The sequence below is a fragment of the Leguminivora glycinivorella genome, chromosome 13 (assembly GCF_023078275.1).
Source record: "Leguminivora glycinivorella isolate SPB_JAAS2020 chromosome 13, LegGlyc_1.1, whole genome shotgun sequence".
Taxonomy (NCBI): domain Eukaryota; kingdom Metazoa; phylum Arthropoda; class Insecta; order Lepidoptera; family Tortricidae; genus Leguminivora; species Leguminivora glycinivorella.
In genome coordinates this window covers 21,028,762-21,055,628 of record NC_062983.1, presented here as the reverse complement: position 1 = coordinate 21,055,628, position 26,867 = coordinate 21,028,762, and the positions used below count along the sequence as shown (strand labels likewise).

Below are 26,867 nucleotides of genomic sequence, written 5' to 3'. Positions count from 1 at the left end.
GCTCGGCGACAGCTAGTGAATGACTCACGAGAAACTGTGCGACTCGCCCTTTATATACTTTCGACCATAGAAGGTTCTAGAACTCTCTCAAAAATTGTATGTGGAATTCAATCGATCGCTCATTACTTTCTTACCAACCCAATACATAGTTATTGCAAACGAATTTGAATCTTTCATGAACCAAATAAAGTAGAATTTACTTTGTCACATTGCTCTTTGAAACAAACGAAAATCCTACCAATTTACTAATAGAACAAGGTTCAAATTCAAAATGGGAAATTACCTATGGTGGACCTTACGAGGTTATGGACGCCATCTTTGATTTTTCCCTTTGAAATCCTTCCGACATCCGATATCGGATCGGATAATGTGAACACTAAGGCACTCGTGAACTTTGCTCAGATGCCGGGCAACCCGCTGGGCGGGTTTCCCCCATACAAGCAGGCGGTTGATAACGTCCGGTTTCATTTAACACATTCACTACCAGACAAACAATGGCGCACTATGTCGCGGACTCCCGCGATGTGTACATATTTCAACAGGCAACACATATGACAGCTTCAAATTAGTCTATGGTAAGCTAACGTTTCCTTTTCCTTTTGATTGCGCCATCTTTGTGTGTCAAAGTTAGTTTGGGAACGTGCGATATAAAAGTTATAAATAAAGTGCCTCGTGAAAGCCACATGCATCTTCCCTTCGGCTCTCCAAAAGCTAAGTATAGTTTGAGTATAAAAGAAATAAAAGAGGACATGGTTGTCCCATTCACATATTTATTTTCTTCATCATGATCTCCATTTAGAACGAGAGATCTGTCTTATTTGAGTTTGAGCTGCTTATCTTTATTTGAGACCAATGCGCTTAATAATCACTATAATTAATATGCCTTAAAAGTTAACCTGAGGTGAAGATGATGTGCATGAGTTTGGCGAGAGAGGAGAATATCGTTTGCCCTTAACCTGTTTGTCTCACTTGCGTACTTGTCGAGAGGCTGCGGCCTATAATAAGAAAGAGGATTTATCCTTTTATATAGAGGCTATGTTTGCCTGGCTACGGCCGAAGTGAAAGAGGATTTATCCTTTTATATAGAGGCTATGTTTGCCTGGCTACGGCCGAAGTGAAAGAGGATTTATCCTTTTATATAGAGGCTATGTTTGCCTGGCTACGGCCGAAGTGAAAGAGGATTTATCCTTTTATATAGAGGCTATGTTTGCCTGGCTACGGCCGAAGTGAAAGAGGATTTATCCTTTTATATAGAGGCTATGTTTGCCTGGCTACGGCCGAAGCGAAAGAGGATTTGATCCTTGATATAGAGGCTGAGTTGCCTTGACCATGGTCAGTGACGAAATAGAGGGATTACCCTTAGAGTATGAGGCTGTGTAGCCTTCTTACGGATATTGAACGAATGCGTAACGTTGTGTTGCAACCCGTGTAATTACTTATGTGTTGACATACAAATATGATCATATTATGCGTTATAACCAATCTTAATAAATCCAATATATGGATATATCATACCATGTTTACAAGTCATATTATTATTATTATTTTAAACCCAGATCGGTTCATGCTATGAGCCAGTAACTATGCTAATATAATTCTACAACATAAATACATTCACATATATCATAATTCTCATATAGATAAGGAATAATAAGGACCAAGTCCTCAGGATAGTTTCCCAATTGATTGAGATAGTAAAACAATAACAATCATAATACTTCAATATATTCTTGGTATTACTATAATAACAATTGTTCATGTTATAAATACATAGGTTGTGTACCTTAGTGACCCATGGTCATAAAACTATTTTCTATACAGGTGGTGGCATATAATCCGGTGGAAGCTATCAGCTGTGCTGAGAGCTTATGGGCGAGAGAGCCACCGAGGTCATATCTTCAGCTCAAGGTATGAATCATTTCCTTCTCAGTGTAACCAACCTCTTATCTCAACAATGTTAGCGAAGCAGATGATGATGATTTGTTATATTACTAAAATGATGTACATGTCAGGTCAAAGGTAGAATTGTACCTCATTATCTAGGACTGAAATTGTTCTCCCAAACTCACAAGCAAATGAGAGCTCAGGCAAGAAACGTTTTGTATCAGAGTCGATACAAAAATTGGTGGTAGAGTGTCTTGGATATGATTACAAATTTATGAAACTGTTTCACAAATGATTTACCAAATTTGTACTAAATACAAACTTTAAGAGGTTAAAGGTTGCCCTGTGATCGTTGTGATTCATACAAAGTGCTGCCACCTATTGATTGTGTGTTGTAAACTATAAGCGTCACCTTACATTTTTGAATTTCCCGCGTAAGGAAATACCATTGAAATCTGCGTGTGATTTACATCTTTGAAACCCTAATTACCTTATAAAACACGTACTTGTTCAAAAATCATGAATTTGTAACATAAAAACTAAATAATTATAATATTACGCAATTTATTTTGCGAAAGTGATGTAGACATGTCGATGTCGGCAAATTTCATATCGATAATTATTGTACACTATATCATAAAACAGAATAACGATTATTTCAGATATCGATACTTTAACCAAAAAGAATATTGAAGAAATATTAAAGATCAAATAAAACTTAGAAAATAATTAAAATCACTTAAAAAATTTACTGTCATTTACATCTTGTGAGTGACAAATTGTTTACAATTTGCACTTGATTGAAAGTTTATGCTTGCAATTTCAATAGAAAACCAGAGATTTAATAATATAACTGTTTAACTATTCTATATCAAGATTTTGATTCAATGGCGAACATAATGACACTTTAGAAATGCTTAAATTTGAGGTTATGATTATCGAGCATACTGCTGTTCGATACGATTCACTTATTTGTTCGCATCAGAAGGATACTACACTTTATTCATCACATGTCACTACTGTCATAATTCAGTTGATTAATTATGCCTTTTCTTTACGGAGTAATAAATAAATCGAATATTATAAGATACACTTGATGTTTTAATAAAGATCTTATCGATGATTTCGATAGAAACCCCTTTTGAAATGTATTTACAGGTAACTTACCTTGAGTGTAAGCACATGGAATACCGGTATGCAAAAACCGATAATTTATCGATATAATTTTATCGACAACCTTGGCCACAGCAAGATGGTGGAACCGATTACTCCTGTCGAAAAACATTGTGCAACAAGTGGTTTGCGAGTGAATAATTAAAATAAATATAAAGTTGTGCGGCGAATGGGAAGTGTTGTATTGTGTTTGAAATAAACTATATAAGGCTTAAAGGTGAGTGTTTGTAAATAGAAACTTTTAGGTTACGGCCTACCAAGTCTGTGTTATTTCAACAACTTACTAGTAAACTTTCTTAAAGGATTATTTGCAATTATTTATGTAATATTACGATCATTTCTTTGTCTTTATGATTCAAAACCTGTGAGATGAAACGTGAGAGTATATTGATTGAAATTTACATGGCCAAGTTACATATTTGCGAAAAAATACATTTTTCCCGGCGACATGACATGTGCATTGTGATTGCGTATTGCGTACGGCGTATGAGGTAACCTTATGAAGGGAATAATTAGAGACGGAACACTAAATACATTGTTGGGATAAGGTCATTAAGTAAATTTAAAATGACTATTTATTGAAATCAAAATGAATCCCAACTTATTTCGTGTTCAATTGAAACAGCGTACGAGTGCTGACGAACGTCGAGTCAGGCGTGAAGACAAAGTATAGGCATAAAGCCGAACGAAGTTCTCGGCTGCCTCCGGCTGCGTGAGGAAATAGAACTCCTTTGGCCACATATTAGCAGGTATTTAAATATGACTGTTGAATAATATAGTCAATTGCGTTTATGAAAATAAAGAAAATTCTTTCATTAAAGTAAAATCATTGTGATAATGATGTTGTTGACGTTTACATCCTAGTGAAACTAGATGGCGCTAAGCTATGATATAACATTTTATTAATTTCATAAAAATAATCAGTGATTGATTAATTATAAATAAATGAAGTGATTCAACATTTACTGTATAATGTTTGTTGCCATGATTTTCATCGAATACTCTAGAATATTCTACATTTCTGTGACATTGTCACAATTTGAGTGTCGTTAAATCATATATTTGGTAATATAAATATTGAATGTGAACTTAAATGATTAAATATGTGATAAATGTTTATGTACTGATCCTAGCGATGAGGATAAGTTATTATTGACAGAGACTATTTAGATTTACACACAATTCAGTTCATCATCATCATTATAGAGGTCAAGTCGTACCATCTATACTTAAAATAAAATAAAATAATTAAAAATAAATTCTTATACCTACAACACTTACCTGTCAATTACTCCAAATTATTTATGATTTGCACATTAAATAAAAAACTTATAAAATGCCTTACTACTTTAATTAATTTTGACATGTTAAGTTGATTTGTCTCAAAATGCGTTTTCAGAATAAAGAAAGAACACGATGGACATCATATTATTGAAGCGTCTTAGAACATTTGCCAATAGTATAAAAGAGCATCAAGCGAAAGCATCAGAGCTATGTGCGTGTCGTCCATGGGAAGGTAATGAAGTGGAACAAGCCGCTATCATTGCCTCCAAGTTACAGTCAACGCTGGGGAAATTTCAGAGTGATCTCTATCAGTATTTTAATACAAGTACTGATCCGAACCCTGATGAGGTCTCGACCTTAACAGAGATACAATTACAAGGCGAGGAAATTTTAGCTGAACTTAATGCCAGAATACAGATTATTGACGCTCATTACTCCTCCCTATACAAAGTTAAGAAAGCGATGAAGCCTCAAGATTGCAGGAAAACATTAGATGAATTAGAAAGACACCTTAGAGTATTGCAATCCCTAGGAGAAGACACTAATAAGAATAACTTAAGGTTCCTTTTCATGGAAAAATTTCCTGAAGATGTGATTTATGAGTTGAAACTGAAGTTGAAAACTGAATCCACAGAAGAGATAAGGAAACAGTTAAACGCTATCATAACGGCAAAGGAGGATGTTGACAGAATTAATGCAGAGGACAAAAATATAGAACCTACCTTCACCACTGAAACGTTACACGTGAAAATTAATAAAGTTAAGGATAATAATAAACATTTGAAGAAATTCACTGGTGAAAGGAAATTTAAAAATGAATATAATATGAAACCTAAAGGGAAACCCATCAAAACCGAACCGGGTACTTCAACATTTTCTAGCGTAGACAGAAGGAAGAGACCGTATGAAGCCAATAACGAATCAAGAAATCAATATCCACCTAAAAAGCGAGACAGGAAGGACTGTATATTTTGTCACGGTGATCATTTCAATGATAGTTGTCCGCGCTTTACAACTTTAGCTGAGAGAAAAGGCAAGTTATCTGACCGCTGCTTCATATGTTTTAAATATGGTCACAGACAAAACACCTGCAGAACAACACATGTCTGCCATTATTGTGGGGCAAGAAACCGACATAACAGAGCATTATGCCCTGACAAAGAACTGCAAAATACCACGACTACGTCTACTTAAACAACAAAAAATCAAGATAAACAACCATTTTCAAACAACTGTAGTAAACAATTAAACAACATAAGACATGATAACTTCATGAAAATATACAGAGTTTTGTTAGAATGTATTATACAAATAATCATTAATCACCTGATTCATTATTCAAGTTGTCAGAATGTCTGCCTGAAAAAAGATAGTATAATGATAGAAAATTCATGTAATTTGTTAATGAAATTTAGATGCCACAAAATTGGAATAACCGCTGATGTAGAAAAAGCTTTTCTACAGATAGGCCTGAATGATAATGACAGAGATGTCACAAGATTTTTATGGTTAAAAGATGTATCCAAACCAGCAGTGAAAGAGAATCTCATACATTTAAGATTTACACGAGTACCTTTCGGAATTATATCAAGCCCATTTTTATTAAATACTACAATCAAAATGCACCTATCCAGATCCGACAATGACAAACTAAAAAATCTAGCCAACAATATATATGTAGATAACGTTTTGACAGGAACAAACAGCGTCGAAGAAGCAACAAAACTGTATAAAGACAGCAAAGACGTATTCAAGCAAATATCAATGAACCTTAGAGAGTGGAGTTCTAACTCTAAAGAATTTATGCAAAATATAACAGATGCGACTACAGATAAAACGGTGAAAACTCTTGGTCTGAACTGGGACTTAGAAAAGGACTCTAGCAACTGGCCATGCCCACCCGTACGACACCTCTCCTTTTTCGAGGGGGAGGGTCTGTCGAAAGAAACAATACATGAAAATGAAATGAACCTAGATAAAGAAAATCAGTTTAAAAAGAATAGTCACTTGAACAAACATCAGAAGCATCAATCAAAAATCAAAGATATTCGTACAACAACACAGACAAACAATACAGATAACAGAGTAAACTCAGAAACACAAGAAATAAGAAGTATACAGAAACAATATTATCCAGATGAAGTCGATAACAAGGAGACCAGTCTTACCCGTAACCTAGGATTATTTAAAGATGTGGACGGAATCCTTCGATGCGACGGTCGTCTGACACACTCCGATTTATCGTATGATGCAAAGCACCCAATTCTTCTGCCCAAAGATTGCGATTACACTACAAATGTTATAAGGAAAGCACATGAGAACAACTATCATGTTGGTATACCTCACACCCTTGATATAATCAGACAACGCTTTTGGATTCCACAAGGAAGAGCACAAGTACAAAAATATATCCGTAAATGCCAGCAATGTGTGAAACATGGCGGAGGACCCTACTCCTTACCAGAAACTCCTGCTTTACCACCTGAAAGAGTAAAGTATGAGACAGCATATACATATGTAGGTGTAGATTACTTTGGACCAATGTATGTTAAAGAAGAAACTCAACAAAAACGATGGATTTGCTTATTCACTTGCTTAGTCGTTCGTGCTATACATTTGGAGCTAGTAAAAGACATGACAGCAGAAGAATGTTTACTAGCATTTAGAAGATTCATGGCTACCAGAGGTGTTCCTACTCTGATTGTAACAGACAACGCACTTCAATTCAAACTACTATCTGAACTAATGACAACTAAAAGTTTAACAGAGGAAAATATACAATGGAAATTCATCCCTCAGCTGGCCCCATGGCATGGGGGCGTATACGAAAGATTAGTGGGTGTTACCAAGCACTGTCTTAAACGAACACTACAGAAACATCTATTGAACGATACCCAACTACTAACCGTTCTTAAAGAAGTAGAAAGTGTCGTCAACACAAGACCATTAACCTACATAGGTACTGGTTTGGAACATGTATTGAAACCAGCAGACTTCTTGACACCGGGAAAATGTCTAGGACTACAGATGTCAATGAAGGAAACACCCGTTAACGCCACTACAACCAAACAACAACTCATAGAAGGTTGGAGACGTGGTGAGACTATCATGAGAGAATACAAGGACATGTTCATGAATCAGTATCTGCTTAGCTTAAGAGAACGTTACAAAAATTCAACCAAACAACCCAGAGTTAAAACTCACAATGAACCATGTGTTGGGGACATTGTACAAATGAAAGGTGATACTAAGAACAGAGAGAACTGGAAAGTAGGGAAGATCGTTGGATTAATTAAAGGAGCTGATGGATTATGTAGAGTCGCTCGAGTGAAGATCGACAATGGTACATTTACGAGATCCTTATTACACTTATACCCTTTGGAAGTAGAAGATGTTCCAACACCTAACAATTTGTCTAATCATCAATTAGAGGAAGAACCTACAACAAGGATAAAAGAAATGAAATTAGAAGAAAGTACAGATTCTTCAGTGATACAAAGAGAGTTTTATCCCGATGTACAACTAGAAATGGAGCTTGACACAGTTGACAGCATGGACGTGGACACGGCACATAGCAATGAGATGACAGAGGAGAACCTCAACGTTCCAAATACAGACAAAGATATGATAGAGTCAAACATAGAGCATAAATGTGATAATATAAACTTAGAAGCTGATATGGCTGATGAAAACTATGAGTCAGAAGTAAACCAGTCTGACAATGAAAGGCAAATGAGGGCTGCGGCGGTCCAAGCTAGGGAAAAAATCCGAGAGTGGACCCGCCATCTGATGACCACACTTACTGCATCGTTATAGCTCGCTCGGCGGGTGTGTCGCGGACTCCCGCGATGTGTACATATTTCAACAGGCAACACATATGACAGCTTCAAATTAGTCTATGGTAAGCTAACGTTTCCTTTTCCTTTTGATTGCGCCATCTTTGTGTGTCAAAGTTAGTTTGGGAACGTGCGATATAAAAGTTATAAATAAAGTGCCTCGTGAAAGCCACATGCATCTTCCCTTCGGCTCTCCAAAAGCTAAGTATAGTTTGAGTATAAAAGAAATAAAAGAGGACATGGTTGTCCCATTCACATATTTATTTTCTTCATCATGATCTCCATTTAGAACGAGAGATCTGTCTTATTTGAGTTTGAGCTGCTTATCTTTATTTGAGACCAATGCGCTTAATAATCACTATAATTAATATGCCTTAAAAGTTAACCTGAGGTGAAGATGATGTGCATGAGTTTGGCGAGAGAGGAGAATATCGTTTGCCCTTAACCTGTTTGTCTCACTTGCGTACTTGTCGAGAGGCTGCGGCCTATAATAAGAAAGAGGATTTATCCTTTTATATAGAGGCTATGTTTGCCTGGCTACGGCCGAAGTGAAAGAGGATTTATCCTTTTATATAGAGGCTATGTTTGCCTGGCTACGGCCGAAGTGAAAGAGGATTTATCCTTTTATATAGAGGCTATGTTTGCCTGGCTACGGCCGAAGTGAAAGAGGATTTATCCTTTTATATAGAGGCTATGTTTGCCTGGCTACGGCCGAAGTGAAAGAGGATTTATCCTTTTATATAGAGGCTATGTTTGCCTGGCTACGGCCGAAGCGAAAGAGGATTTGATCCTTGATATAGAGGCTGAGTTGCCTTGACCATGGTCAGTGACGAAATAGAGGGATTACCCTTAGAGTATGAGGCTGTGTAGCCTTCTTACGGATATTGAACGAATGCGTAACGTTGTGTTGCAACCCGTGTAATTACTTATGTGTTGACATACAAATATGATCATATTATGCGTTATAACCAATCTTAATAAATCCAATATATGGATATATCATACCATGTTTACAAGTCATATTATTATTATTATTTTAAACCCAGATCGGTTCATGCTATGAGCCAGTAACTATGCTAATATAATTCTACAACATAAATACATTCACATATATCATAATTCTCATATAGATAAGGAATAATAAGGACCAAGTCCTCAGGATAGTTTCCCAATTGATTGAGATAGTAAAACAATAACAATCATAATACTTCAATATATTCTTGGTATTACTATAATAACAATTGTTCATGTTATAAATACATAGGTTGTGTACCTTAGTGACCCATGGTCATAAAACTATTTTCTATACAGGTGGTGGCATATAATCCGGTGGAAGCTATCAGCTGTGCTGAGAGCTTATGGGCGAGAGAGCCACCGAGGTCATATCTTCAGCTCAAGGTATGAATCATTTCCTTCTCAGTGTAACCAACCTCTTATCTCAACAATGTTAGCGAAGCAGATGATGATGATTTGTTATATTACTAAAATGATGTACATGTCAGGTCAAAGGTAGAATTGTACCTCATTATCTAGGACTGAAATTGTTCTCCCAAACTCACAAGCAAATGAGAGCTCAGGCAAGAAACGTTTTGTATCAGAGTCGATACACACTACGTCAGAAACCGGTCGTAATTTATGACGAGAACCCGCCCAACCGGATTTCCGGCATCTGTGCAAAGTTCACGAGTGCTCGCCACGCGGGTTCCTGGTTGCGAAAGTGTAAAATATTCTGAAAGGTAATATAGGTAATAAAAGACAAATTTAAAATCAAAATATTTATTGACGAAAACACGAACAGGAAGACTAGTATTGAATTGAATTCATGTATTTTCGAAACTAATGTGTTATTTCATAACATTATAAAATACCATGGTAAAATAATACAACATAATTATTACTCCCTCGAACCTTTACGTATTATTATTTATCAGCCTTATAAAAAGAACAATTACAGATATATCAGAATGTTTATTCTAAGGTTGACGTCTGAAAAAGAGCGATTAGCAGCAGGTAGGGATCTCTTCGATGATCTTGTGACAGTTTGTATGTGATACGCTGCTTATAGGACAGCTGCCTTATCTTTTATTTATTTATTATAAATGGGCTTACTCTTGGCCACAGACTAGCCAAAGGCAAATACGTGGTCTACAATGGAGTGAACTCGCCTAGAAGATGCCTGTTCACAGTGTTCACCCTAGATTTGAAGGTTGCCGGGTTATATGAGCTGGGAAATATAGCTACATACATTTTAACCAGAATAATGGCAAAATTGCATTATCAATTATTACAATTTACAAGACTGTTTACTTTTATCATACAGTTAATAAGATTTCCAGCTGTTTATGTAATAATTAATACCTTCGGGCAGTAAATGTAGACACACTTGCTTAATCATTTCCAGTGAACTGTATTATTAGGTAAAACAAAGGTGAGGTAAAACAGCTGGTAGCTACAGTTACCAAACGCAAATGAGCAGATAGCACCAAAAATATCTATGATCTATTCAATTTGTAATTAAAAATTAACCAACTTTTATGGTACAACCTTTGTCTAGCTGTTATTATATGAAAAAAAAAATGAAAAAAGTTATAACATCCTTGTTAGTAACTAAAATTAAATTAATCTCATTGCACCTATACCAAAAATAGTGACACTTAGGTAGTTAGGGACGGTTGCACCAAACCGTCTGTTACTGAATTTAGCGTTTTTTTAATGGGAACTTCCATCAATTTCTGCTGCGTGCCGTTGATGTCTGAGTTAACTGTGGTTGATGTAACTAGCCCTTAGTGATTACTCTCAGTGTTTGCCCTATATTTTTATGGTTCGTCAACTTGTTGAGCACCAGATTTCCCAACTAAATGTGTATCCCCACCCATTAAATCAGTTCGCCCTACACATTCAGTTAGACGAAGCTAGTTTGATGATGAGATGCAGTTGACATCACCACTAATTATTAATTACTTTCATTAGTGGTGTTCGCAAGCAGTAAGTTTCATGTGAATATTTAGTATCACTCATACAACCTATCGGCTAGAAGTTAGCAAACTATACTAGTCGCTCTGCCAGACCATTAGATGGCGGAGACTACCTTAGAGTTGGAGTCGTCAGTGGTGGTTGTGTGAGTGTTGGCTTATTTGATGGCAGCTCGCACGTAACACATACGTTGAATATTTAGTATCACTCAAACAACCTAGCCGCTAGACGTTAGCAAACTGTACTAGTCGCTCTGCCAGATCGTTAGTTGGCGGAGGCTACTTTAGAGTTGGAGTCATCAGTGGTGGTTGTGTGAGTGTTGGCGTATTTGATGGCAGCTCGCATGTAACACACACGCAGAATATTAATATCACTCAAACAACCTATCGGCTAGACGTTAGCAAACTGTACTAGTCGCTCTGCCAGACCGTTAGTTGGCGGAGTCATGCACTACTAAAACGGGATCTTTTGACAGAGGTCCCTGCCCCCTTTACGCTGTGACGTAATATGTGGATGATCCCCAAACTGTTTTACAGTTTGGCGAAACTTAATGATATGCTTGTGTACATGAGCAGTTCCCAAAAACTTTGTACATCGGCAAATTTTAATTGATCTTATTTTGTTACCAACATTTAGTAATATAGGTCGACTTTCATAACATATATACAGGATAATTTTATTGATATAATTAAGAAAATATAGATACTAGAGAAACTTAATCACGAAATAAAACTACCAAAAAAAATTCTATTACTCAAATAAATCTTGGTAACAAAATAGGAATAAAAACAAATGATATAACTTTTTCTTTAATTTTTGTACAAACTTTTTGAGAAGCAACTGACATTGTCTGTTTTGGTCAATAAAAAAAAATACCTTAGTGCCTGTCATCTCCGCGTAAATGTTGGCTTCTAAAGCAGGCGTCGGCACCAAGTCCGCCTTGAATACTGGCAGGATACTGCTTATCCACTGCTTGGCATTGAAAGAGTGAGACGCGATGTCCTGTCGAAAAAATAAACTAAAGTTAAGTATTTATGATGACGAATTGCCAATGTGTACAATATAGACGAGTACTTCACAACATGACACCCTGCACCCTTTCATTCACTACTTCAGTTGAGATCAATTTAGTTCAGTCCTTCAACAGTTCAGTTTATCTATCTTTTCTTTTACTGGTTCATTCGCTCAGTAAGTGACAAGGACACGGACACAGTATCGCGTCTCGCTGCCATTTCTCCGATAATTACCGAGCGCGGCTGAATAATCGCGAAAGAATTTGGCGCCGGTCGTGGTATAAAAAAAAACCGGTCAAGTGCGAGTCGGACTCGCCCACCGAGGGTTCCGTACAAACTTTCAAACTCCCCAGTTAAAATAATCTCATGTTTTCACATAACTCCAACGACTTGACTAGAAGACAAAAGTATAGGTACTAATGAGCATTATTGTGTATAGCGCCATCTCTCGGTGAATTCGCTAACTAATTTGCGCGACCATAGTATGTTGGTTTTTCAGGGATTATTCTTTATAATGTTAACCGATTTAAACAATTTTTACTTTATTAGAAAGAAAATTATTTACGTAACATCTCGTATTAATTTGAAGTACTATATACATCCGCAAAGGTGGGTAAATTAAAAGTAAAAATCTGAAAAGTTTTTTGTGAATTAAAAAAAAAGTTTTCAAGATACAAACACGATTATATTTTTCCTGTAATATTTAGCATAAAACCAATGTTTCCTAAAATTTTCATAATTTTTCGTTGGTAAACTTCGAAGATAAGGGGGGGGGGGGGGACGGTATTTTTTTTTACATTTTCCTTCAAAATTCTTTTTTTTCCACAACAAAAAAAATATAAAAAATAGTTTATTTACGTTCAATTTGAGCTCTTTCTAACGATACCCCACTTGACCTAGTAACTTGAAATTTACAGTTTGCCCCCCTTTCATTTTGGCCATTTTCTACAATTAAAATTATAAATTTAAAAAAATTATACCTTCTATTCGTAGAGGTTCACAATATTAAATAAATGTCATATACAAAGAAAAAGTGACCAAGGCCTCCAAGTGTTCCGAGCTGGAATCGAACCAGCGTACTCCGTTAACCGGACGGATGCCTGTAAAACCACTCTGCCATCACGATGCCTGGTGTGCAGGAACGCGCCTCTTTTATATATTTGATCGTCATTGTCCGAGGTGTGCTAGTACTGACCTTGGGCACTGTACAGACAGCAGTAATGACCCCCTGAGCGCACCCCAGCAGTAATGTCGGTGTGCTGCCGGCGCGGTGACTTCTCAGAGCAGCGGTCGCAGCTGTGGGCGCCATGATGTAGGAACATCGTAGGAAGTGGACGACGAATCGTCGGCCGTCGCGAGTGGCTTCGTCAGTCGCGTCACGGATTTCTTCTTCGACTACAGAACTGTAAGTAATTGCAATGACTTGTAATGTGCGTAAGTTTAGACAGAATATTACACCTCTGTAGAAAGATACAAAATAGAACACTAAATTAAATGGAGGGATAGTCAATGGTCTTATCGCTAAGAAGTCATTTCTTATAGAAAACCACACCACGTTTACGTAGTACCGAAAACGATTGGTATATATAGATTATGTTCTAGAATAACTGGGACACTTAAGACATAAGTGAATACCTCCTTATAGACGCTTGTCAACAGTTGATGTTTGTTATTGTTCCTTCTGTTCTAGACGGTTCTAGAAGAATACTTACTGTAAAGCGAGGTCGTTGGTGGCGACGGTTTTCTGTACGCTGTCCAGCGCGTCGGGGCACTGGCTATACTCCGCGTACGGCGCGCCGCTGCCAGCACATAGCTTGTTCTTTTTATTCTAGACGGTTCTAGAAGAATATATACTTACTGTAAAGCGAGGTCGTTGGTGGCGACGGTTTTCTGTACGCTGTCCAGCGCGTCAAGGCACTGGCTATACTCCGCGTAAGGCGCGCCGCTGCCGGCGCATAGCTCGGATAGTCGCTGTTTTATTTCTGCTATTTGTTCCTTGCTGTGTTCGGGGTCGAGGAGATCGGACACTTTCAAGAGTTGGTGAGATTTGCAGAAGAGTTCGCGGGCCTGAAAGTTAATGACACAGTATGCAAATAACCTAACCACAAAATTAAAATTTTGAAAAAAACCCCGACCGATTTTCCTAGACCGATTTTCATGAAACACGGCTAAGAACACTCCCGACTAACTCAGCTTTCAGACAAAAAAAAACTAAATCTAAATCGGTTCATCCGTTCGGGAGCTACGATGCCACAGACACACACACACACAGACAGACAGACAAACAGACAGACAGACAGACGGACAGACAGACACACAGACAAACACGTCAAACTTATAACACCCCTTCATTTTTGCGTCAAGGGTTAAAAATAGTCACAAATTCGATTTAAAGCCTAGGTACTATTACTTTAACCGTTGTCGGATATATTAAGACACAATTCCGAGGTCTGGCACTCAATTAAAAATTCCAAGCGGTTAAAAGGTGAATGTGTCTTATTAAATATTGTAGCGAAAGTCTAGATTCCTGTTATTTTTATGAATCGCCTATTTATTCGCCTAGTCAACTAAAAAAAACTAATTAGTCCGTCAGTTAGATTATCAAAGAATTTTAGACACGTATTTTTTCTTTTTTCTCGTAAACGAAAAATTACGACGGTACAGTGCGTTGAAGTTTCGCGTGACGTCACAAGCCCCCACTCCGGTACTTTGATGCTCTATAACTTTGTATTTTTTCATTATATATAAGAAAAAGCGAAAAATATGTGTTCAGTATTTTTGGACGATATAACTGACGGACTAATAGTCTAGAGCCAATTTGGCCACAAGTCGTCTCCTTCACGATTTTCGTCGACATCTCTTCTAAATACCTAAAACAGGTATGGATATGTTCCTCGTTCTCTCCAGATTACGAATTGACCTGTTTTAGTTTAAGGAGGGGGGGACGGGTTGAGAAAAAGGGGGGAAAGATGGCGACCGACCATCATAGATATTTATTCACATCTCGAGTCCTATGGCACCAATCTGTTCGTGCGAGGTGTCATTTGAAAGCTTATTAAACCTACTTTAATTGTTTTCAAATAACTATGCTCATAAAAGTAATCATTTAGGAAATATTTGAAAATATTTGTTTTTTGATCGCGCATGAATTGCACAAGTACTAGTAAAAAATGCGTCTAACTCAATAAACAATAACTTTACCGCAATTGATGTTATTATAAAATTTTTGCGTCTATTCATGCTCTTTCTAAAAATATATGTTTCATTGGTATATGATAATATATAACCATGTAATTAAGAATTTTGTTTGGCAGGGGTTATCCTCCAGGTCGCATAAACGGGCGCTGACCGTAGTAAAGTATTCAATATTTTTGAGGTCTTATTTTACGGATCCATATAGGAGAGGTATCGTTTGAAAGATAATTAAACCTACTATAATTGTTTACACTTAACTATAATATTAAAGGTAGCTGTTTACATAATATCTGAAAATATGTGTTTTTTATCGAGCATGAATCGCACAAGTACTGGTAAAAAATGCTTCTAAGTCAATAAACAATAACGTTACCGCAATTGATGTAATTATAAAATTTACGCCACTATTCATGAGCTTTCTAAAAATATAAGTTTTATTGGTAAGTGATAATATAACCATTAAATTACGAATTTTGTTTCGTAGTGGTCACTCCGCCGGTCGCATAAAAATGAGCGCTGACCGTAGTAAAGTATTCAATATTTTTAAGTTCTTATTTTACGGATCCATATGTAAGAGGTATCATTTGAAAGCAAATTAAACCTGCTATAATTATTTTTGAATAACTATAGTTATAAAGGTAGCTGGTTACAAAATATTTGAAAACATGACTTTTTTTTTGAGCACGAGTTGCACATATACAGATAAAAAATATGCTTCTAACTTAATAAACCATAACTTTACCGCAATTAATGTTAGTATAAAATTTACGCGAAATTTCATGCGCTTTCTAAAAATATAAGTTTTATTGGTGTATGATAATATATGACCAAATAATTACGAATTTGGTTTAGCAGGGGTCACTGCGCCCTGTCACGATATTGGGTGCTGACTGACCGTCGCCAAATTTTCTACGTTACTCAGATCCTATTTTACTGATAAATTTGTGAGAGGTATCATTTGAAAGCATATTATGCGTACTATCTTTATTTCTAATATTTCAAGTCGAAACTGTAGAAGTTTACAAAATATTTGATTAGTAATATGTGTATTTTACTGTGCATGAATAGCATTGGCATTGATAAGACACGCTTCTAGCTCAATAAATTATAGTTTTCCGCAATTGAAATAATAACAAAATAAACGGAAAATGTATGACTTACACAAAAAATAAGTTTGGTTTGTATTGCATAAACAATTAATTTGAATTTGTTCAGCTCACCTACTGCGCACCATCATATAAATGGATGTCCACCGTCGTTGCCTTTTTCAGATTTTATTTCACTAATCGTATATTCATAATAAATATAATCTATCACGTATCGAATTTACTTATATACTTAATTGATCAGTAAAATAAAATCATGAAAAAATTAAGGCAACGGCGGTGGACATCCGTTTATATGACGATTGACCGTGCGCAGTGGGTATGGTGGACAAATTAACATTAATTGTTTAGGCAAAACTAACAAAACTCATTTTTCGTAAAGGCCATACATTTTGCGGTTCATTTCGTTATTATATCAATTGCAGAAAAATATAATTTATTGAGCTAGAAGCATGTTTCACTCGTATCAGTGCGAATGCTATTCATATACAGTAAAAATACACATATTGTCAAATATTTTGTTAACTTCTACAATTACGACTAAAATTATTAAAAAGTAACGATAGTACGCATAATATGCTTTCAAATGATACCTCTCACAAATTGATCGCTAAAATAGGATCTGAGAAATACGTAAAATTAGGCGACGGTTAGCACTTATTTACGTCACGGGGGTGCAGTGACACCTGCTAAACCAAATTCGTAATTACTTGGTTGTATAATATCATACATCAATAAAACTTATATTTTTAGAAAGCATATGAAATGTCCTGTAAATCTTATCATAACATTCTTTGCGGTAAAATTATTGTTTATTGGTCATGCACCAAGATACAATCTTAAAAATTATGAACACGGCAACGAAAATGGTCATCCATGTATATGACGGTGCGCAGTGAGTATGATGGATAAATTAACATTAATTGTTTATGCAATACTGACAAAGGTCATACATTTCGCCGTTTATTTTGTTATTATATCAATTGCGGAAAAAATATAATTCATTGAGCTAGAAGCATGTTTTACTCACATCGGTTCCAATGCATATTTTCAAATATTTTGTTAGCTACTACAGTTACAACTAAACTTATTGAGAACTAATGATAGTACGCATAATATGCTTTCAAAAGATTCCTGTTAAATAAAATAGGATCTGAAAAATATAGAAAATTTGGCGACGGTCAGCATCCATACGTGGCCGGGCGCTGTGGCCCCTACTTAACCATATTTGTAATTACTTGGTTATATAATATCATACACCAATAAAACTTATGTTATTAGAAAGCGCACGAAATTTCGCGTAAATCTTATACTAACATCAATTCCGGAAAAGTTGTTGTTTATTGATTAAGAAGCATTTTTTACCAGTAGGTACTTGTGCGACTCATGGTCTATAAAACACATATTTTCAAATATTTTCTAAACAGCTATCTTTATGATTATAGTTATTTATAAAAAAATATAGTAGGTTTAATTAGCTTTGAAACGATACCTCTCGCATATGGATCCGTAAAATAGGACCTCAAAAATATTGAATACTTTACTACAGTCAGCGCCCATTTCTGCGACCGGGCAGAGTGACTCCTGCTAAACCAAATTCGTAATTACATGGTTATATATTATCATTAACCAATGAAACTTATATTTTTAAAAAGAGCATGAATAGACGCGAAAATTTTATAATAACATCAATTGCGGTAAAGTTATTGTTTATTGAGTTAGACGCATTTTTTCTAGTACTTGTGCAACTCATGCGCGATAAAAAAACACATATTTTCAAATATTTCGTAAACGGTTACTGTTATGAGTATAGTTATTTGAAAACAATTAAAGTAGGTTTAATAAGCTTTCAAACGACACCTTGCACGAACAGATTGGTGCCATAGGAGTCGAGATGTGAATAAATATCTATGATGGTCGGCCGCCATCTTTCTCCCCCTTTTTCTCAACCCGTCCCCCCCTCCTTAAACTAAAACAGGTCAATTCGTAATCTGGAGATAACGAGGAACACATCCATACCTGTTTTAGGTATTTAGAAGAGATGTCGACGACTTTTTGTAAAAGAGGTCGTTTGGTCCCTGACTATAAACAGAATGCCATTTTTTTATGTAGTCGTCATCCCTATTAAGATTCTGAGACACGTACATAATTAATTGCACACGTTACACACTATCAATTAAATGTAGTAATGTACAATTGTAAATTACCTCAGTGGCTCTAGGGCCAGTGATTGCGTGAATATTGGGCGAGGTGCCGCCTGCCGCCTTCACCAGCGTCACGCACAGCTCGCCAATATGCCCCGTAGATGGCACGTGTGTGCCGCAACATAACTCTCTGGGAACAAATGACAATAAAATCAAATTCTCGTTTTAAATGTTTAAGCTGAAATCTCCTTGCAGCGTAGATATATCAGCAGTTCTCAAAAAGTTTGTACAAAAACGAAGGAAACAGTTAAACCATTTTTTTATGATTTATTTGATGAATTGATTTTTTTTGTAAGTTTTATTTCGTCATTAAGGTTCTCTAGTATCTATATTTTTTTAATTATAATAATTATATACAGCGCGTAAACGTAATAAGGGCGATAAATGAAACCAGGCATATAATTCAATATTGTTATCATCAATTAAGAGGTGTTTTTGAGTTACTCTTAATTTTCAGCCCATAATTAATTTTTGAAAAATTTCCCAGCAGCAATGTACTGTAAACGTGGTTGCGATGACAATCAATGACAACTGTCAACGACCGTTTCATGCGAGTGTGTTTGCATTACGTTGCGGGCCGAATTAATTTGTATGGATAAATAAAATATTTCAATTTTAAGTAAAAGTTATCTAATTCCATTTTTTATGTCCTATACTCACCACCGCTAAGAGGTTCGCCCGTATTAGGTTTACACCCTGTATATCTTATGAAAGTCGACTGATGTTACTAAATGTTGGTAACAAAATAGGATCAATAAAATTTTGCTGACGAGGCTATGTACAAAGTCTTTGGGAACTGCTCAAATAATAAGTAATGAGGAACACAATCAGTTGAAAAAATGCTTCAGTTGAAATAAACGGTTACTCTGCTTAAAACTCTAAGTACCTGCATTTAAGTGTCCAATATAAATATTTAAAATATTTTAAATATGTTTGAGTCTCATAGACGTTCTATATTTAAAAATTCAATATCAATGGTAATCCAACTGACAGAGTAATCAACGCTCACTAAGAGAAGAATAATTACAACTTACTTAGAAGGCAACGGTGCTCCAGCTTCTACTACACGTAAGCCGCTTTCCGGGTAGCTCTCGCCAGGAACAGTTAAAATGGACTCGTTTAGTTGAAGACTGTCTATGACCCGGGATTCCACTGGCGTGTTGGCTTGAATTGATTCACTGTTGAATAAAAAACATTTTATCATTATTTAATTATTATAATAAGCGTTGAAGTTAAGCGACACAATTAACCTCCTGTATCTTTTGATTATCTATAGGTAAGTTGTAACCACGAATGGGCAAAAATTTCGAAAATTAAAGAGGATAAAACACATATGAACTAAGTTGGTGGACACTCACATAAGCAAACATGCTATCCTTCGCATATTATAGATACTCACCGAATCAACTCCTGCGCTCTCATCATCACATCCTGCGTCAGCCTCTGCCCATAAACCGACAAATTTAAAGACAACCCCTTATCCGTAACACTCGACCCGGTCTGACACACCACACTATCCGGCAGCACTTTCCTAAGCGCCGCGTTCAATAAGTGCACTGCCGTATGATTCCGCATTACACTTAGACGTTTTTCACTATCTAACTCTAGTAACACTTCACTATTAGAATTCACGTAAGTGTCTGTAGGTTCAGTTATTGTGAAACAGCCTTTATGGAACACGAAATCTCGAATTTTAAAAACACTTTCCACTTTTAAAAACACTTGATCGTTTATACGAATAAGTCCCGAGTCTGCTATTTGGCCGCCTTCCTCGCAGTAGAAATTAGTGTCTTTTGTTATTAGATAGTAAGGCATGTTTTCGGATGGTTCTAAAAAGTCTATCCATTCGCCATTTTCGTTTAAAATTGCTACTAACTTCGTCTTCAATGGTTCAAATTGTATTCCACTGTCTATTATTGAGTACTTGTATTTATGTGAGTCGTTAGTTGAGGTTATGTCATCTTTTTGTAGCGTTTCTATGGCTTTCTCGAATAGCTGCGCTCGGCTGGCGGTTTGTTCTTGTATGGCGGTCTTGTGCCTCGTCTTGTGTTGTTGGAGAAGTTTCCAGAAAGCCGGCTTGTCTATGGTTAGGTGATTGAGTTTGGCGATCCGCTCTATGACGTCTTCTTGGAAGCCGTGGGTGTCGTATAGCTTGAAGACTAGCTCGCCTGGTATTACGGAGGAGTTTTGCTTGGACATGACCTGAAAAGGAAAACATATTCAGTAGGTTGCTATTTAAATAAAAATAAATAGGACATTTACACATTTTTTCTGAGTCCCACAGTATACTGGGGACGCTATTGCACAACACCCTGCATTTTATGATTAAGCACTGAGACTTGGCACAGGTTGTTCCTTGGGTGACCCTGAGTAGATAAAGATCGGGAGGCATTGAGAGCCCCCCTTAATATAGGAGGGAAGAGGGGGGGAAGGCTGGCGCCGCCGCGCTTCCTTTGAAACCATATTTCTCTAAAACTATACAAAATAGGGCATGCGATATATCATTTTCGGATAAATGAAGGACGAGGAATTCATTTTTGGAACAAAAAAAATGTATTTTAGAATAAAAATACAAAATAAAATGGGAAAATCTGAAAACGAGATTTTTTTTTTATACGTATTATTGCACATTTTATGAAAACTGTAATGGTTTTTTCTTAATAAAAAATATTATTTAATAGCTACATTTAACTAGTTTTAGAAAATGTATAATTTGTTATAGAAATATATTATACGACGAGTGATAAAAAATAATTTACATCGCCCGATAGGGTGATTTGAATGCTCATTTCAATAAGTTTTGTCAATGATTTCAGGTATAATCACTATTTTTAACACACGAAAGCCGTAATCATTGTAGTTTATGGCTATTTTAGTGATTAATGTACTTAAAATAAAAAAAAATACAAAAATTTTAAAAAATATTAAAAATGTGATAATTTTTTTTAACATTATCCTATTTTGTTCTTTCCACACAATATATATCTAAAAGCAATAAATATCAATAAAAAGCCACATTTATGCAGTTTATAAAAATATTTAGTTTGTGTTAAACGCGAGATAAAAAATAATGAAAATGAAAATTTTAATGTACGGGTCAGCTTGAATTATTCGATGAGGTGAGGTAAAGGTACTACCCGCTATGCAGTGGAGTTCGTCTAGTAATACAGAAATATACTTATTCTAATAACGTTTACACATGTAGGTATATCACGACCCAGTACAGAAAATTGTAAAAGTCCTATAATATAGTTTATTTTGATTGTAAAATAAAATTGCATGTGACTTATATTGCAAAAAAATGTCTTAATCACGTTCTCCTCTCCTGAAGCAGTTCTGCATGCATAGGCTTGAAGATTTTTTAGTTTACTAGCAGAATTTAGTTACTTCCTTTGGGCCTCCTTAAATTAAATCGGTTTTACCCATCCATAAAAGATAAAATAAAAATCGTCATATTCTTCCTTTCAGTATCAATGATAGTTAGTTATTGCGCAATAGTGCCATAAAAAATAAACTAGATTCGTATTAGCATTAAATATTAATGATTTTTGAACTAAGACATTACTTTTGTACGAAGGAGAACCTCAAAAAATGGTCTGACTAGACGAAAACATGTGTATCGGGGCTAGTACTCAAGGCTCTCAAAAAGTGTAGCTATTCTGAGTTATTCAAATAAAACAACATGAATAGTCTGAATTTAATTATGTATATATCACAACATCCACTGCATAAGCACATCAGCTCCGAACATTTAATTTAAAAAGTCTTTTTTTACGATTGCACCTTACGCGGCACTGTTTTTTACACCTGCATCCGACAATTTCGAGGCATGTTTCTGCAGCAACAGGCAACGTTGCGGGCAAGTAGGCTCCCAAATACCAATTGTTACAGACTTTCGTCCAGCCACAAGTCGCAAATAATGGCAAATTTTGAATTGGGTTTAGTTGACCCCATAAATACTTGATATACCTATAACCCTTACAAAAATGGTGCAAGGCAGCTTTTGTCGGTGAAATGCTGTTAATTTGGCGGTCTTTTTTGGTTAATAACTATTTTCGGCACTCGTTAACCAAACAGCACGCAGACGCAAGTACAGGACGCAGATCTGGAATAATAAATATGTCAAGTAAGAATTATCCATAAATTAGGCAAATCATATAGATAACTACTATTTCACAAGATGTATTAAGATCAGATGTATATATCTGACCTATCATATCAATTGATCATTTCATGTAATATAAATAGTTAAATTCAGACTATATAGGAGTATGTTGTATAATTTGAAGTATAAATAACTACACTTTTTGAGAGCTTTGAGTACCTTTACCTCACCTCATCGAATCATACAAGCTGACCCGTACCGTACATCAAGATCGCCCTGCCACGTCACTTTCATTATTTTTTATCTCGCGTTTCGTAATATATTTATGTAACAAACTATATATTTTTATAAATTACATAAATGTGGCTTTTCATTCATATTTATTGCTTTTAAATATATATTGTATAGAAAGAACAAAATAGGATAATGTTATAAAAAAGTTATCACATTTTTTTTTGTATTTTTTTTATTTTAAGTACATTAATCACTAAAATAGCCATAAAATACAATGATAACGGCTTTCGTGTGTTAAAAATAGTGATTATACCTGAAATCATTGACAAAACTTATTGAAATGAGCATTCAAATCACCCTATCGGGCGATGTAAATTATTTTTTATCACTCGTCGTATAATATATTTCTATAACAAATTATACATTTTCTAAAACTAGATAAATGTAGCTATTAAATCATATTTTTTATTTAGAAAAAACCATTACAGTTTTCATAAAATGTGCAATAATATGTATAAAAAAAAATCGTTTTCAGATTTTCCCATTTTATTTCGTATTTTTATTCTAAAATACATTTTTTTTTGTTCCAAAAATGAATTCCTCGTCCTTCATTTATCCGAAAATGATATATCGCATGCCCTATTTTGTATAGTTTTAGAGAAATATGGTTTCAAAGGAAGCGCGGAGGCGCCAGCCTTCCCCCCCTCCTCCCTCCTAAATTAAGGGGGGCTCTCGATGCCTCCCGATCTTTATCTACTCAGGGCCACCCAATGAACAACTGTGCCAAGTCTCAGTGCTTAATCATAAAATGCAGGGTTCCCATACAAGACATAGCAATAGCGTCCCCAGTAGTAAGCTCAAGCAGGCTTGTATTGTGTGATAGATGGTTGTATTTCTACTTAGAGAAAAAAATTCTCCATTATTATCTTTATTGAGGCCGCCCATTATGACAGTCGTATAACATCGCGGTTATCCATACACAATTCCGTATTAGTGAGTTCGTTTTTCGGCACATAATGTAAAACATTACGCACTAGTGCAATAAAATAGCACAATATGTAGTTTAATAGTAGATACATTACGCTCTAAGTGCGGAAAAGAATGAATTTGAAACGAGTAGCGATAAATTATTAAAAACACGACCGAAGGGAGTGTTTTAAATCGACGCGAGTAATTTCCTCTTGGCACGTGTATCTTACGACGTTTTACAGTACCTATGACCATTTCAATTTTGACATAGTTGCGTAATGAGCTCATTAACTAACTAGTGCGGTAATATAGCGAAGTACTGCAAACTGTATCCATGTATTGTTTAACATACCTCCTTGAACTCTTTATATCCTCTTGGGAAGCCGGCCATCTCCACGTCGCTCATAGCCTCGACTTCAGGATGCTGCGATAGCAGGTCTCGCCACTTCTTCACCAGCTCTGCCCGCAATCTGAGAATACACAGGTTAAGGGTTGGAAATGTCGAGTTTCGTACGTTTACTGTTGTACGTTACAGAAGGGGCAAAATAGAAATAAAAAAATCGGTCAGTATGTCAAAGATATGCTGTTACTCTCTCCGGGAGTGAAGCACTCAAGGTAGTGTTGGCCGGGGTCAATTCTTCCGGAAGGCACACAACCGTTTCTACACACGTCTTATATCCATCTGTCAGGCCACTAACTAGACCCGTGAACTAGACGGCCGAGCGGACCGAGCGAGAGGCGAGGGGGAGGGGAGGCATAGGGTTGCAAAAAACTTTTTTTCTGGCTTGAAAAAAAAAACATGAAAAAAAAACCGTGAAAAAAAAAATGACTTTTTTTCCGGAGTATATTTTTTTCTAAAGGACGAAGTCACAAAATTTGCTAAACAGTTAATACTTTTATACTGTTTTTTAGACTTTATGTTAACTATTAAACGAATTTAATTTAGTAACTTTAATTTCTGGTTTTATAAAACTAACATTTACACAATCTGTAGTTAGTAGTTGTCGCTATTTACTGTTGGCAATACCACCGCCTCTCCACGCTCCACGCCGCAGCGGGGATTCCCCAATAAACGTTTTGCATACTGAATGTTTATCGCTTAAATATATTTATTGTTATTGAAATGTTACAAATCACGAAAAACCCTTATTGTCGTATTATTAAAAAAAAAACATTTGTTTTTTTTTCTATTTGCAACCCTAGGGAGGCATAATGTTTATAAATATTAGGTATATGGGTACTTGTATAGATTACAGGCAGGATTTTTAACATTTACTAAAACATTTATGATTAATATTTCTCAATTACTTATTGACATGCTATAACTGTAAGTTAGTAAATTTTTAAGAAATATTATACGTTAAAAATTCAGAGGAATTAATTATTATTATGGGGAACGAAGTAACTTCATTGAATTATAATAATTATAAAGGAAACTTCAATCTATGCTAATGCTGGGCAAAATTACATCACTTATTTCTCGAAGAAATTTCAGAGGTTTAGCGTCCTTAGCTTTCGCAAGAACTCTGGGTAGGCGTCCCCGAGTGTGGACGCCACTTCTTCATATAGAATGTACTAGTAGATGCTTTAAGTACACTAACCTCTTGTAGGCCTGCTCCTCATGCTCTATGATCAGCTTGGCGTCCTTAGCTCTCGCGAGTAACTCTGGGTAGACGTCCCCAACTGTGGAGGCCACTTCTTCATACAGAATGTACTAGTCGATGGATTTTTAAGTACACTAACCCTTTTGTAAGCCTGCTCCTCACGCTATATGATCAGCTTGGCGTCCTTAGCTCTCGCGAGTAAGAATGTACTAGTCGATGGATCTTTAAGTACACTAACCTCTTGTAAGCCTGCTGATCATGCAATATGATCAGCTTGGCGTCCTTAGCTCTCGCGTGTAACTCTGGGTAAGCGTCCCCGACTGTGGACGCCACTTCTTCATACAGAATGTACTAGTTGATGGATCTTTAAGTACACTAACCTCTTGTAAGCCTGCTCCTCATGCTCTATGATCAGCTTGGCGTCCTTAGCTCTCGCGTGTAACTCTGGGTAGGCGTCCCCAAGAGTGTCAGCCACTTCGTCGTATAAAATGCGGACTAGACGATGGTTGCCGAATACATCGGTGGAGATCTTGAGGGATGTACGCATTATCTGCTTTAGATTCAGGCTGGAACAAAAAATGAGGCAATTAGATATTGAAATAAGTGTTATTTCAGCAATTCCCGTCAACTTTGTACATAGCCACGTCAGCAAATTTTAATTGATCCTATTTTGTTACCAACATTTAGTAATATAATTCGACTTTCGTAAGATATATACAGGATAATTGTTATAATTAAGAAAATATAGATACTAGAGAACCTTAATGACGAAATAAAACTTGCTAAAATCTCAATTCATCAACAAAATAACAAAATCTTGGTAACAAAATAGGAATTAATAAAAACAAATTTAACTTTTCCCTTAATTTTTGTACAAACTTTTTGAGAACTGCTGATTTACAAAATTCATTCGTCTTAAAAACGATCTGTCGATTATCATTGGAAATGTCCATGTTTAAGCTAAGTTAATATGTACTAATTATTCCCAACTAGCAAAAGTCGCGCTTACAACGATCTCAAGACTACATTTTTTTGGTTTTATATTGATTCTATATCATCGTATAATCCTGGATTTGGGCACAATTATAAGCGTATTTATTTTAATATCGTTCTAATATCACTTTTATTGCATACTGTTTGCTTTTACAGTAATCATGCCAAAACTAATTTAAGCCTCCTTAGGCTAATATCGCTTTCAGGTAAGTATTTTATAAGCCTGCATAGGCTTATTTTGGTCCAACGTTAGACTCTTATGAGCCTAAACAAGCTTATTTTGATTTTTGTACG

General features: G+C 35.9%; 2 protein-coding genes across 2 annotated transcripts in view; one reads left to right on the top strand and one right to left on the bottom strand.

Annotated features, from left to right (window-relative positions):
* Window positions 1-505: 505 nt before the first annotated feature.
* Window positions 506-5,774, top strand: LOC125232512. Its single transcript, XM_048138212.1, has 4 exons — window positions 506-575; window positions 1,822-3,274; window positions 3,683-3,806; window positions 4,457-5,774. Exon 4 carries the CDS (start codon window positions 4,474-4,476, stop codon window positions 5,533-5,535), a length of 1,062 nt encoding a protein of 353 aa, XP_047994169.1. The 5' UTR covers window positions 506-575; window positions 1,822-3,274; window positions 3,683-3,806; window positions 4,457-4,473; the 3' UTR covers window positions 5,536-5,774.
* A 4,036-nt stretch (window positions 5,775-9,810) lies between these two features.
* LOC125232327 (alanine--tRNA ligase, mitochondrial) overlaps window positions 9,811-26,867 on the bottom strand; it is a 28,551-nt gene continuing 11,494 nt past the window's right edge. Inside the window, exons 7-15 of the mRNA XM_048137954.1 lie at window positions 25,961-26,146; window positions 24,329-24,446; window positions 20,068-20,870; window positions 19,703-19,846; window positions 18,672-18,798; window positions 14,022-14,230; window positions 13,359-13,566; window positions 12,027-12,152; window positions 9,811-9,906 (exon numbers count right to left, since the gene is read on the bottom strand). Coding sequence (XP_047993911.1) covers window positions 9,811-9,906; window positions 12,027-12,152; window positions 13,359-13,566; window positions 14,022-14,230; window positions 18,672-18,798; window positions 19,703-19,846; window positions 20,068-20,870; window positions 24,329-24,446; window positions 25,961-26,146 — 2,017 coding nt within the window. The remainder of the gene's footprint in view (window positions 9,907-12,026; window positions 12,153-13,358; window positions 13,567-14,021; window positions 14,231-18,671; window positions 18,799-19,702; window positions 19,847-20,067; window positions 20,871-24,328; window positions 24,447-25,960; window positions 26,147-26,867) is intronic.

What these genes read in the sequence shown, in the direction of transcription:
- LOC125232512 (XM_048138212.1), top strand. Translation starts at nt 4,474, where the DNA reads ATGGACATCATATTATTGAAGCGTCTTAGAACATTTGCCAATAGTATA.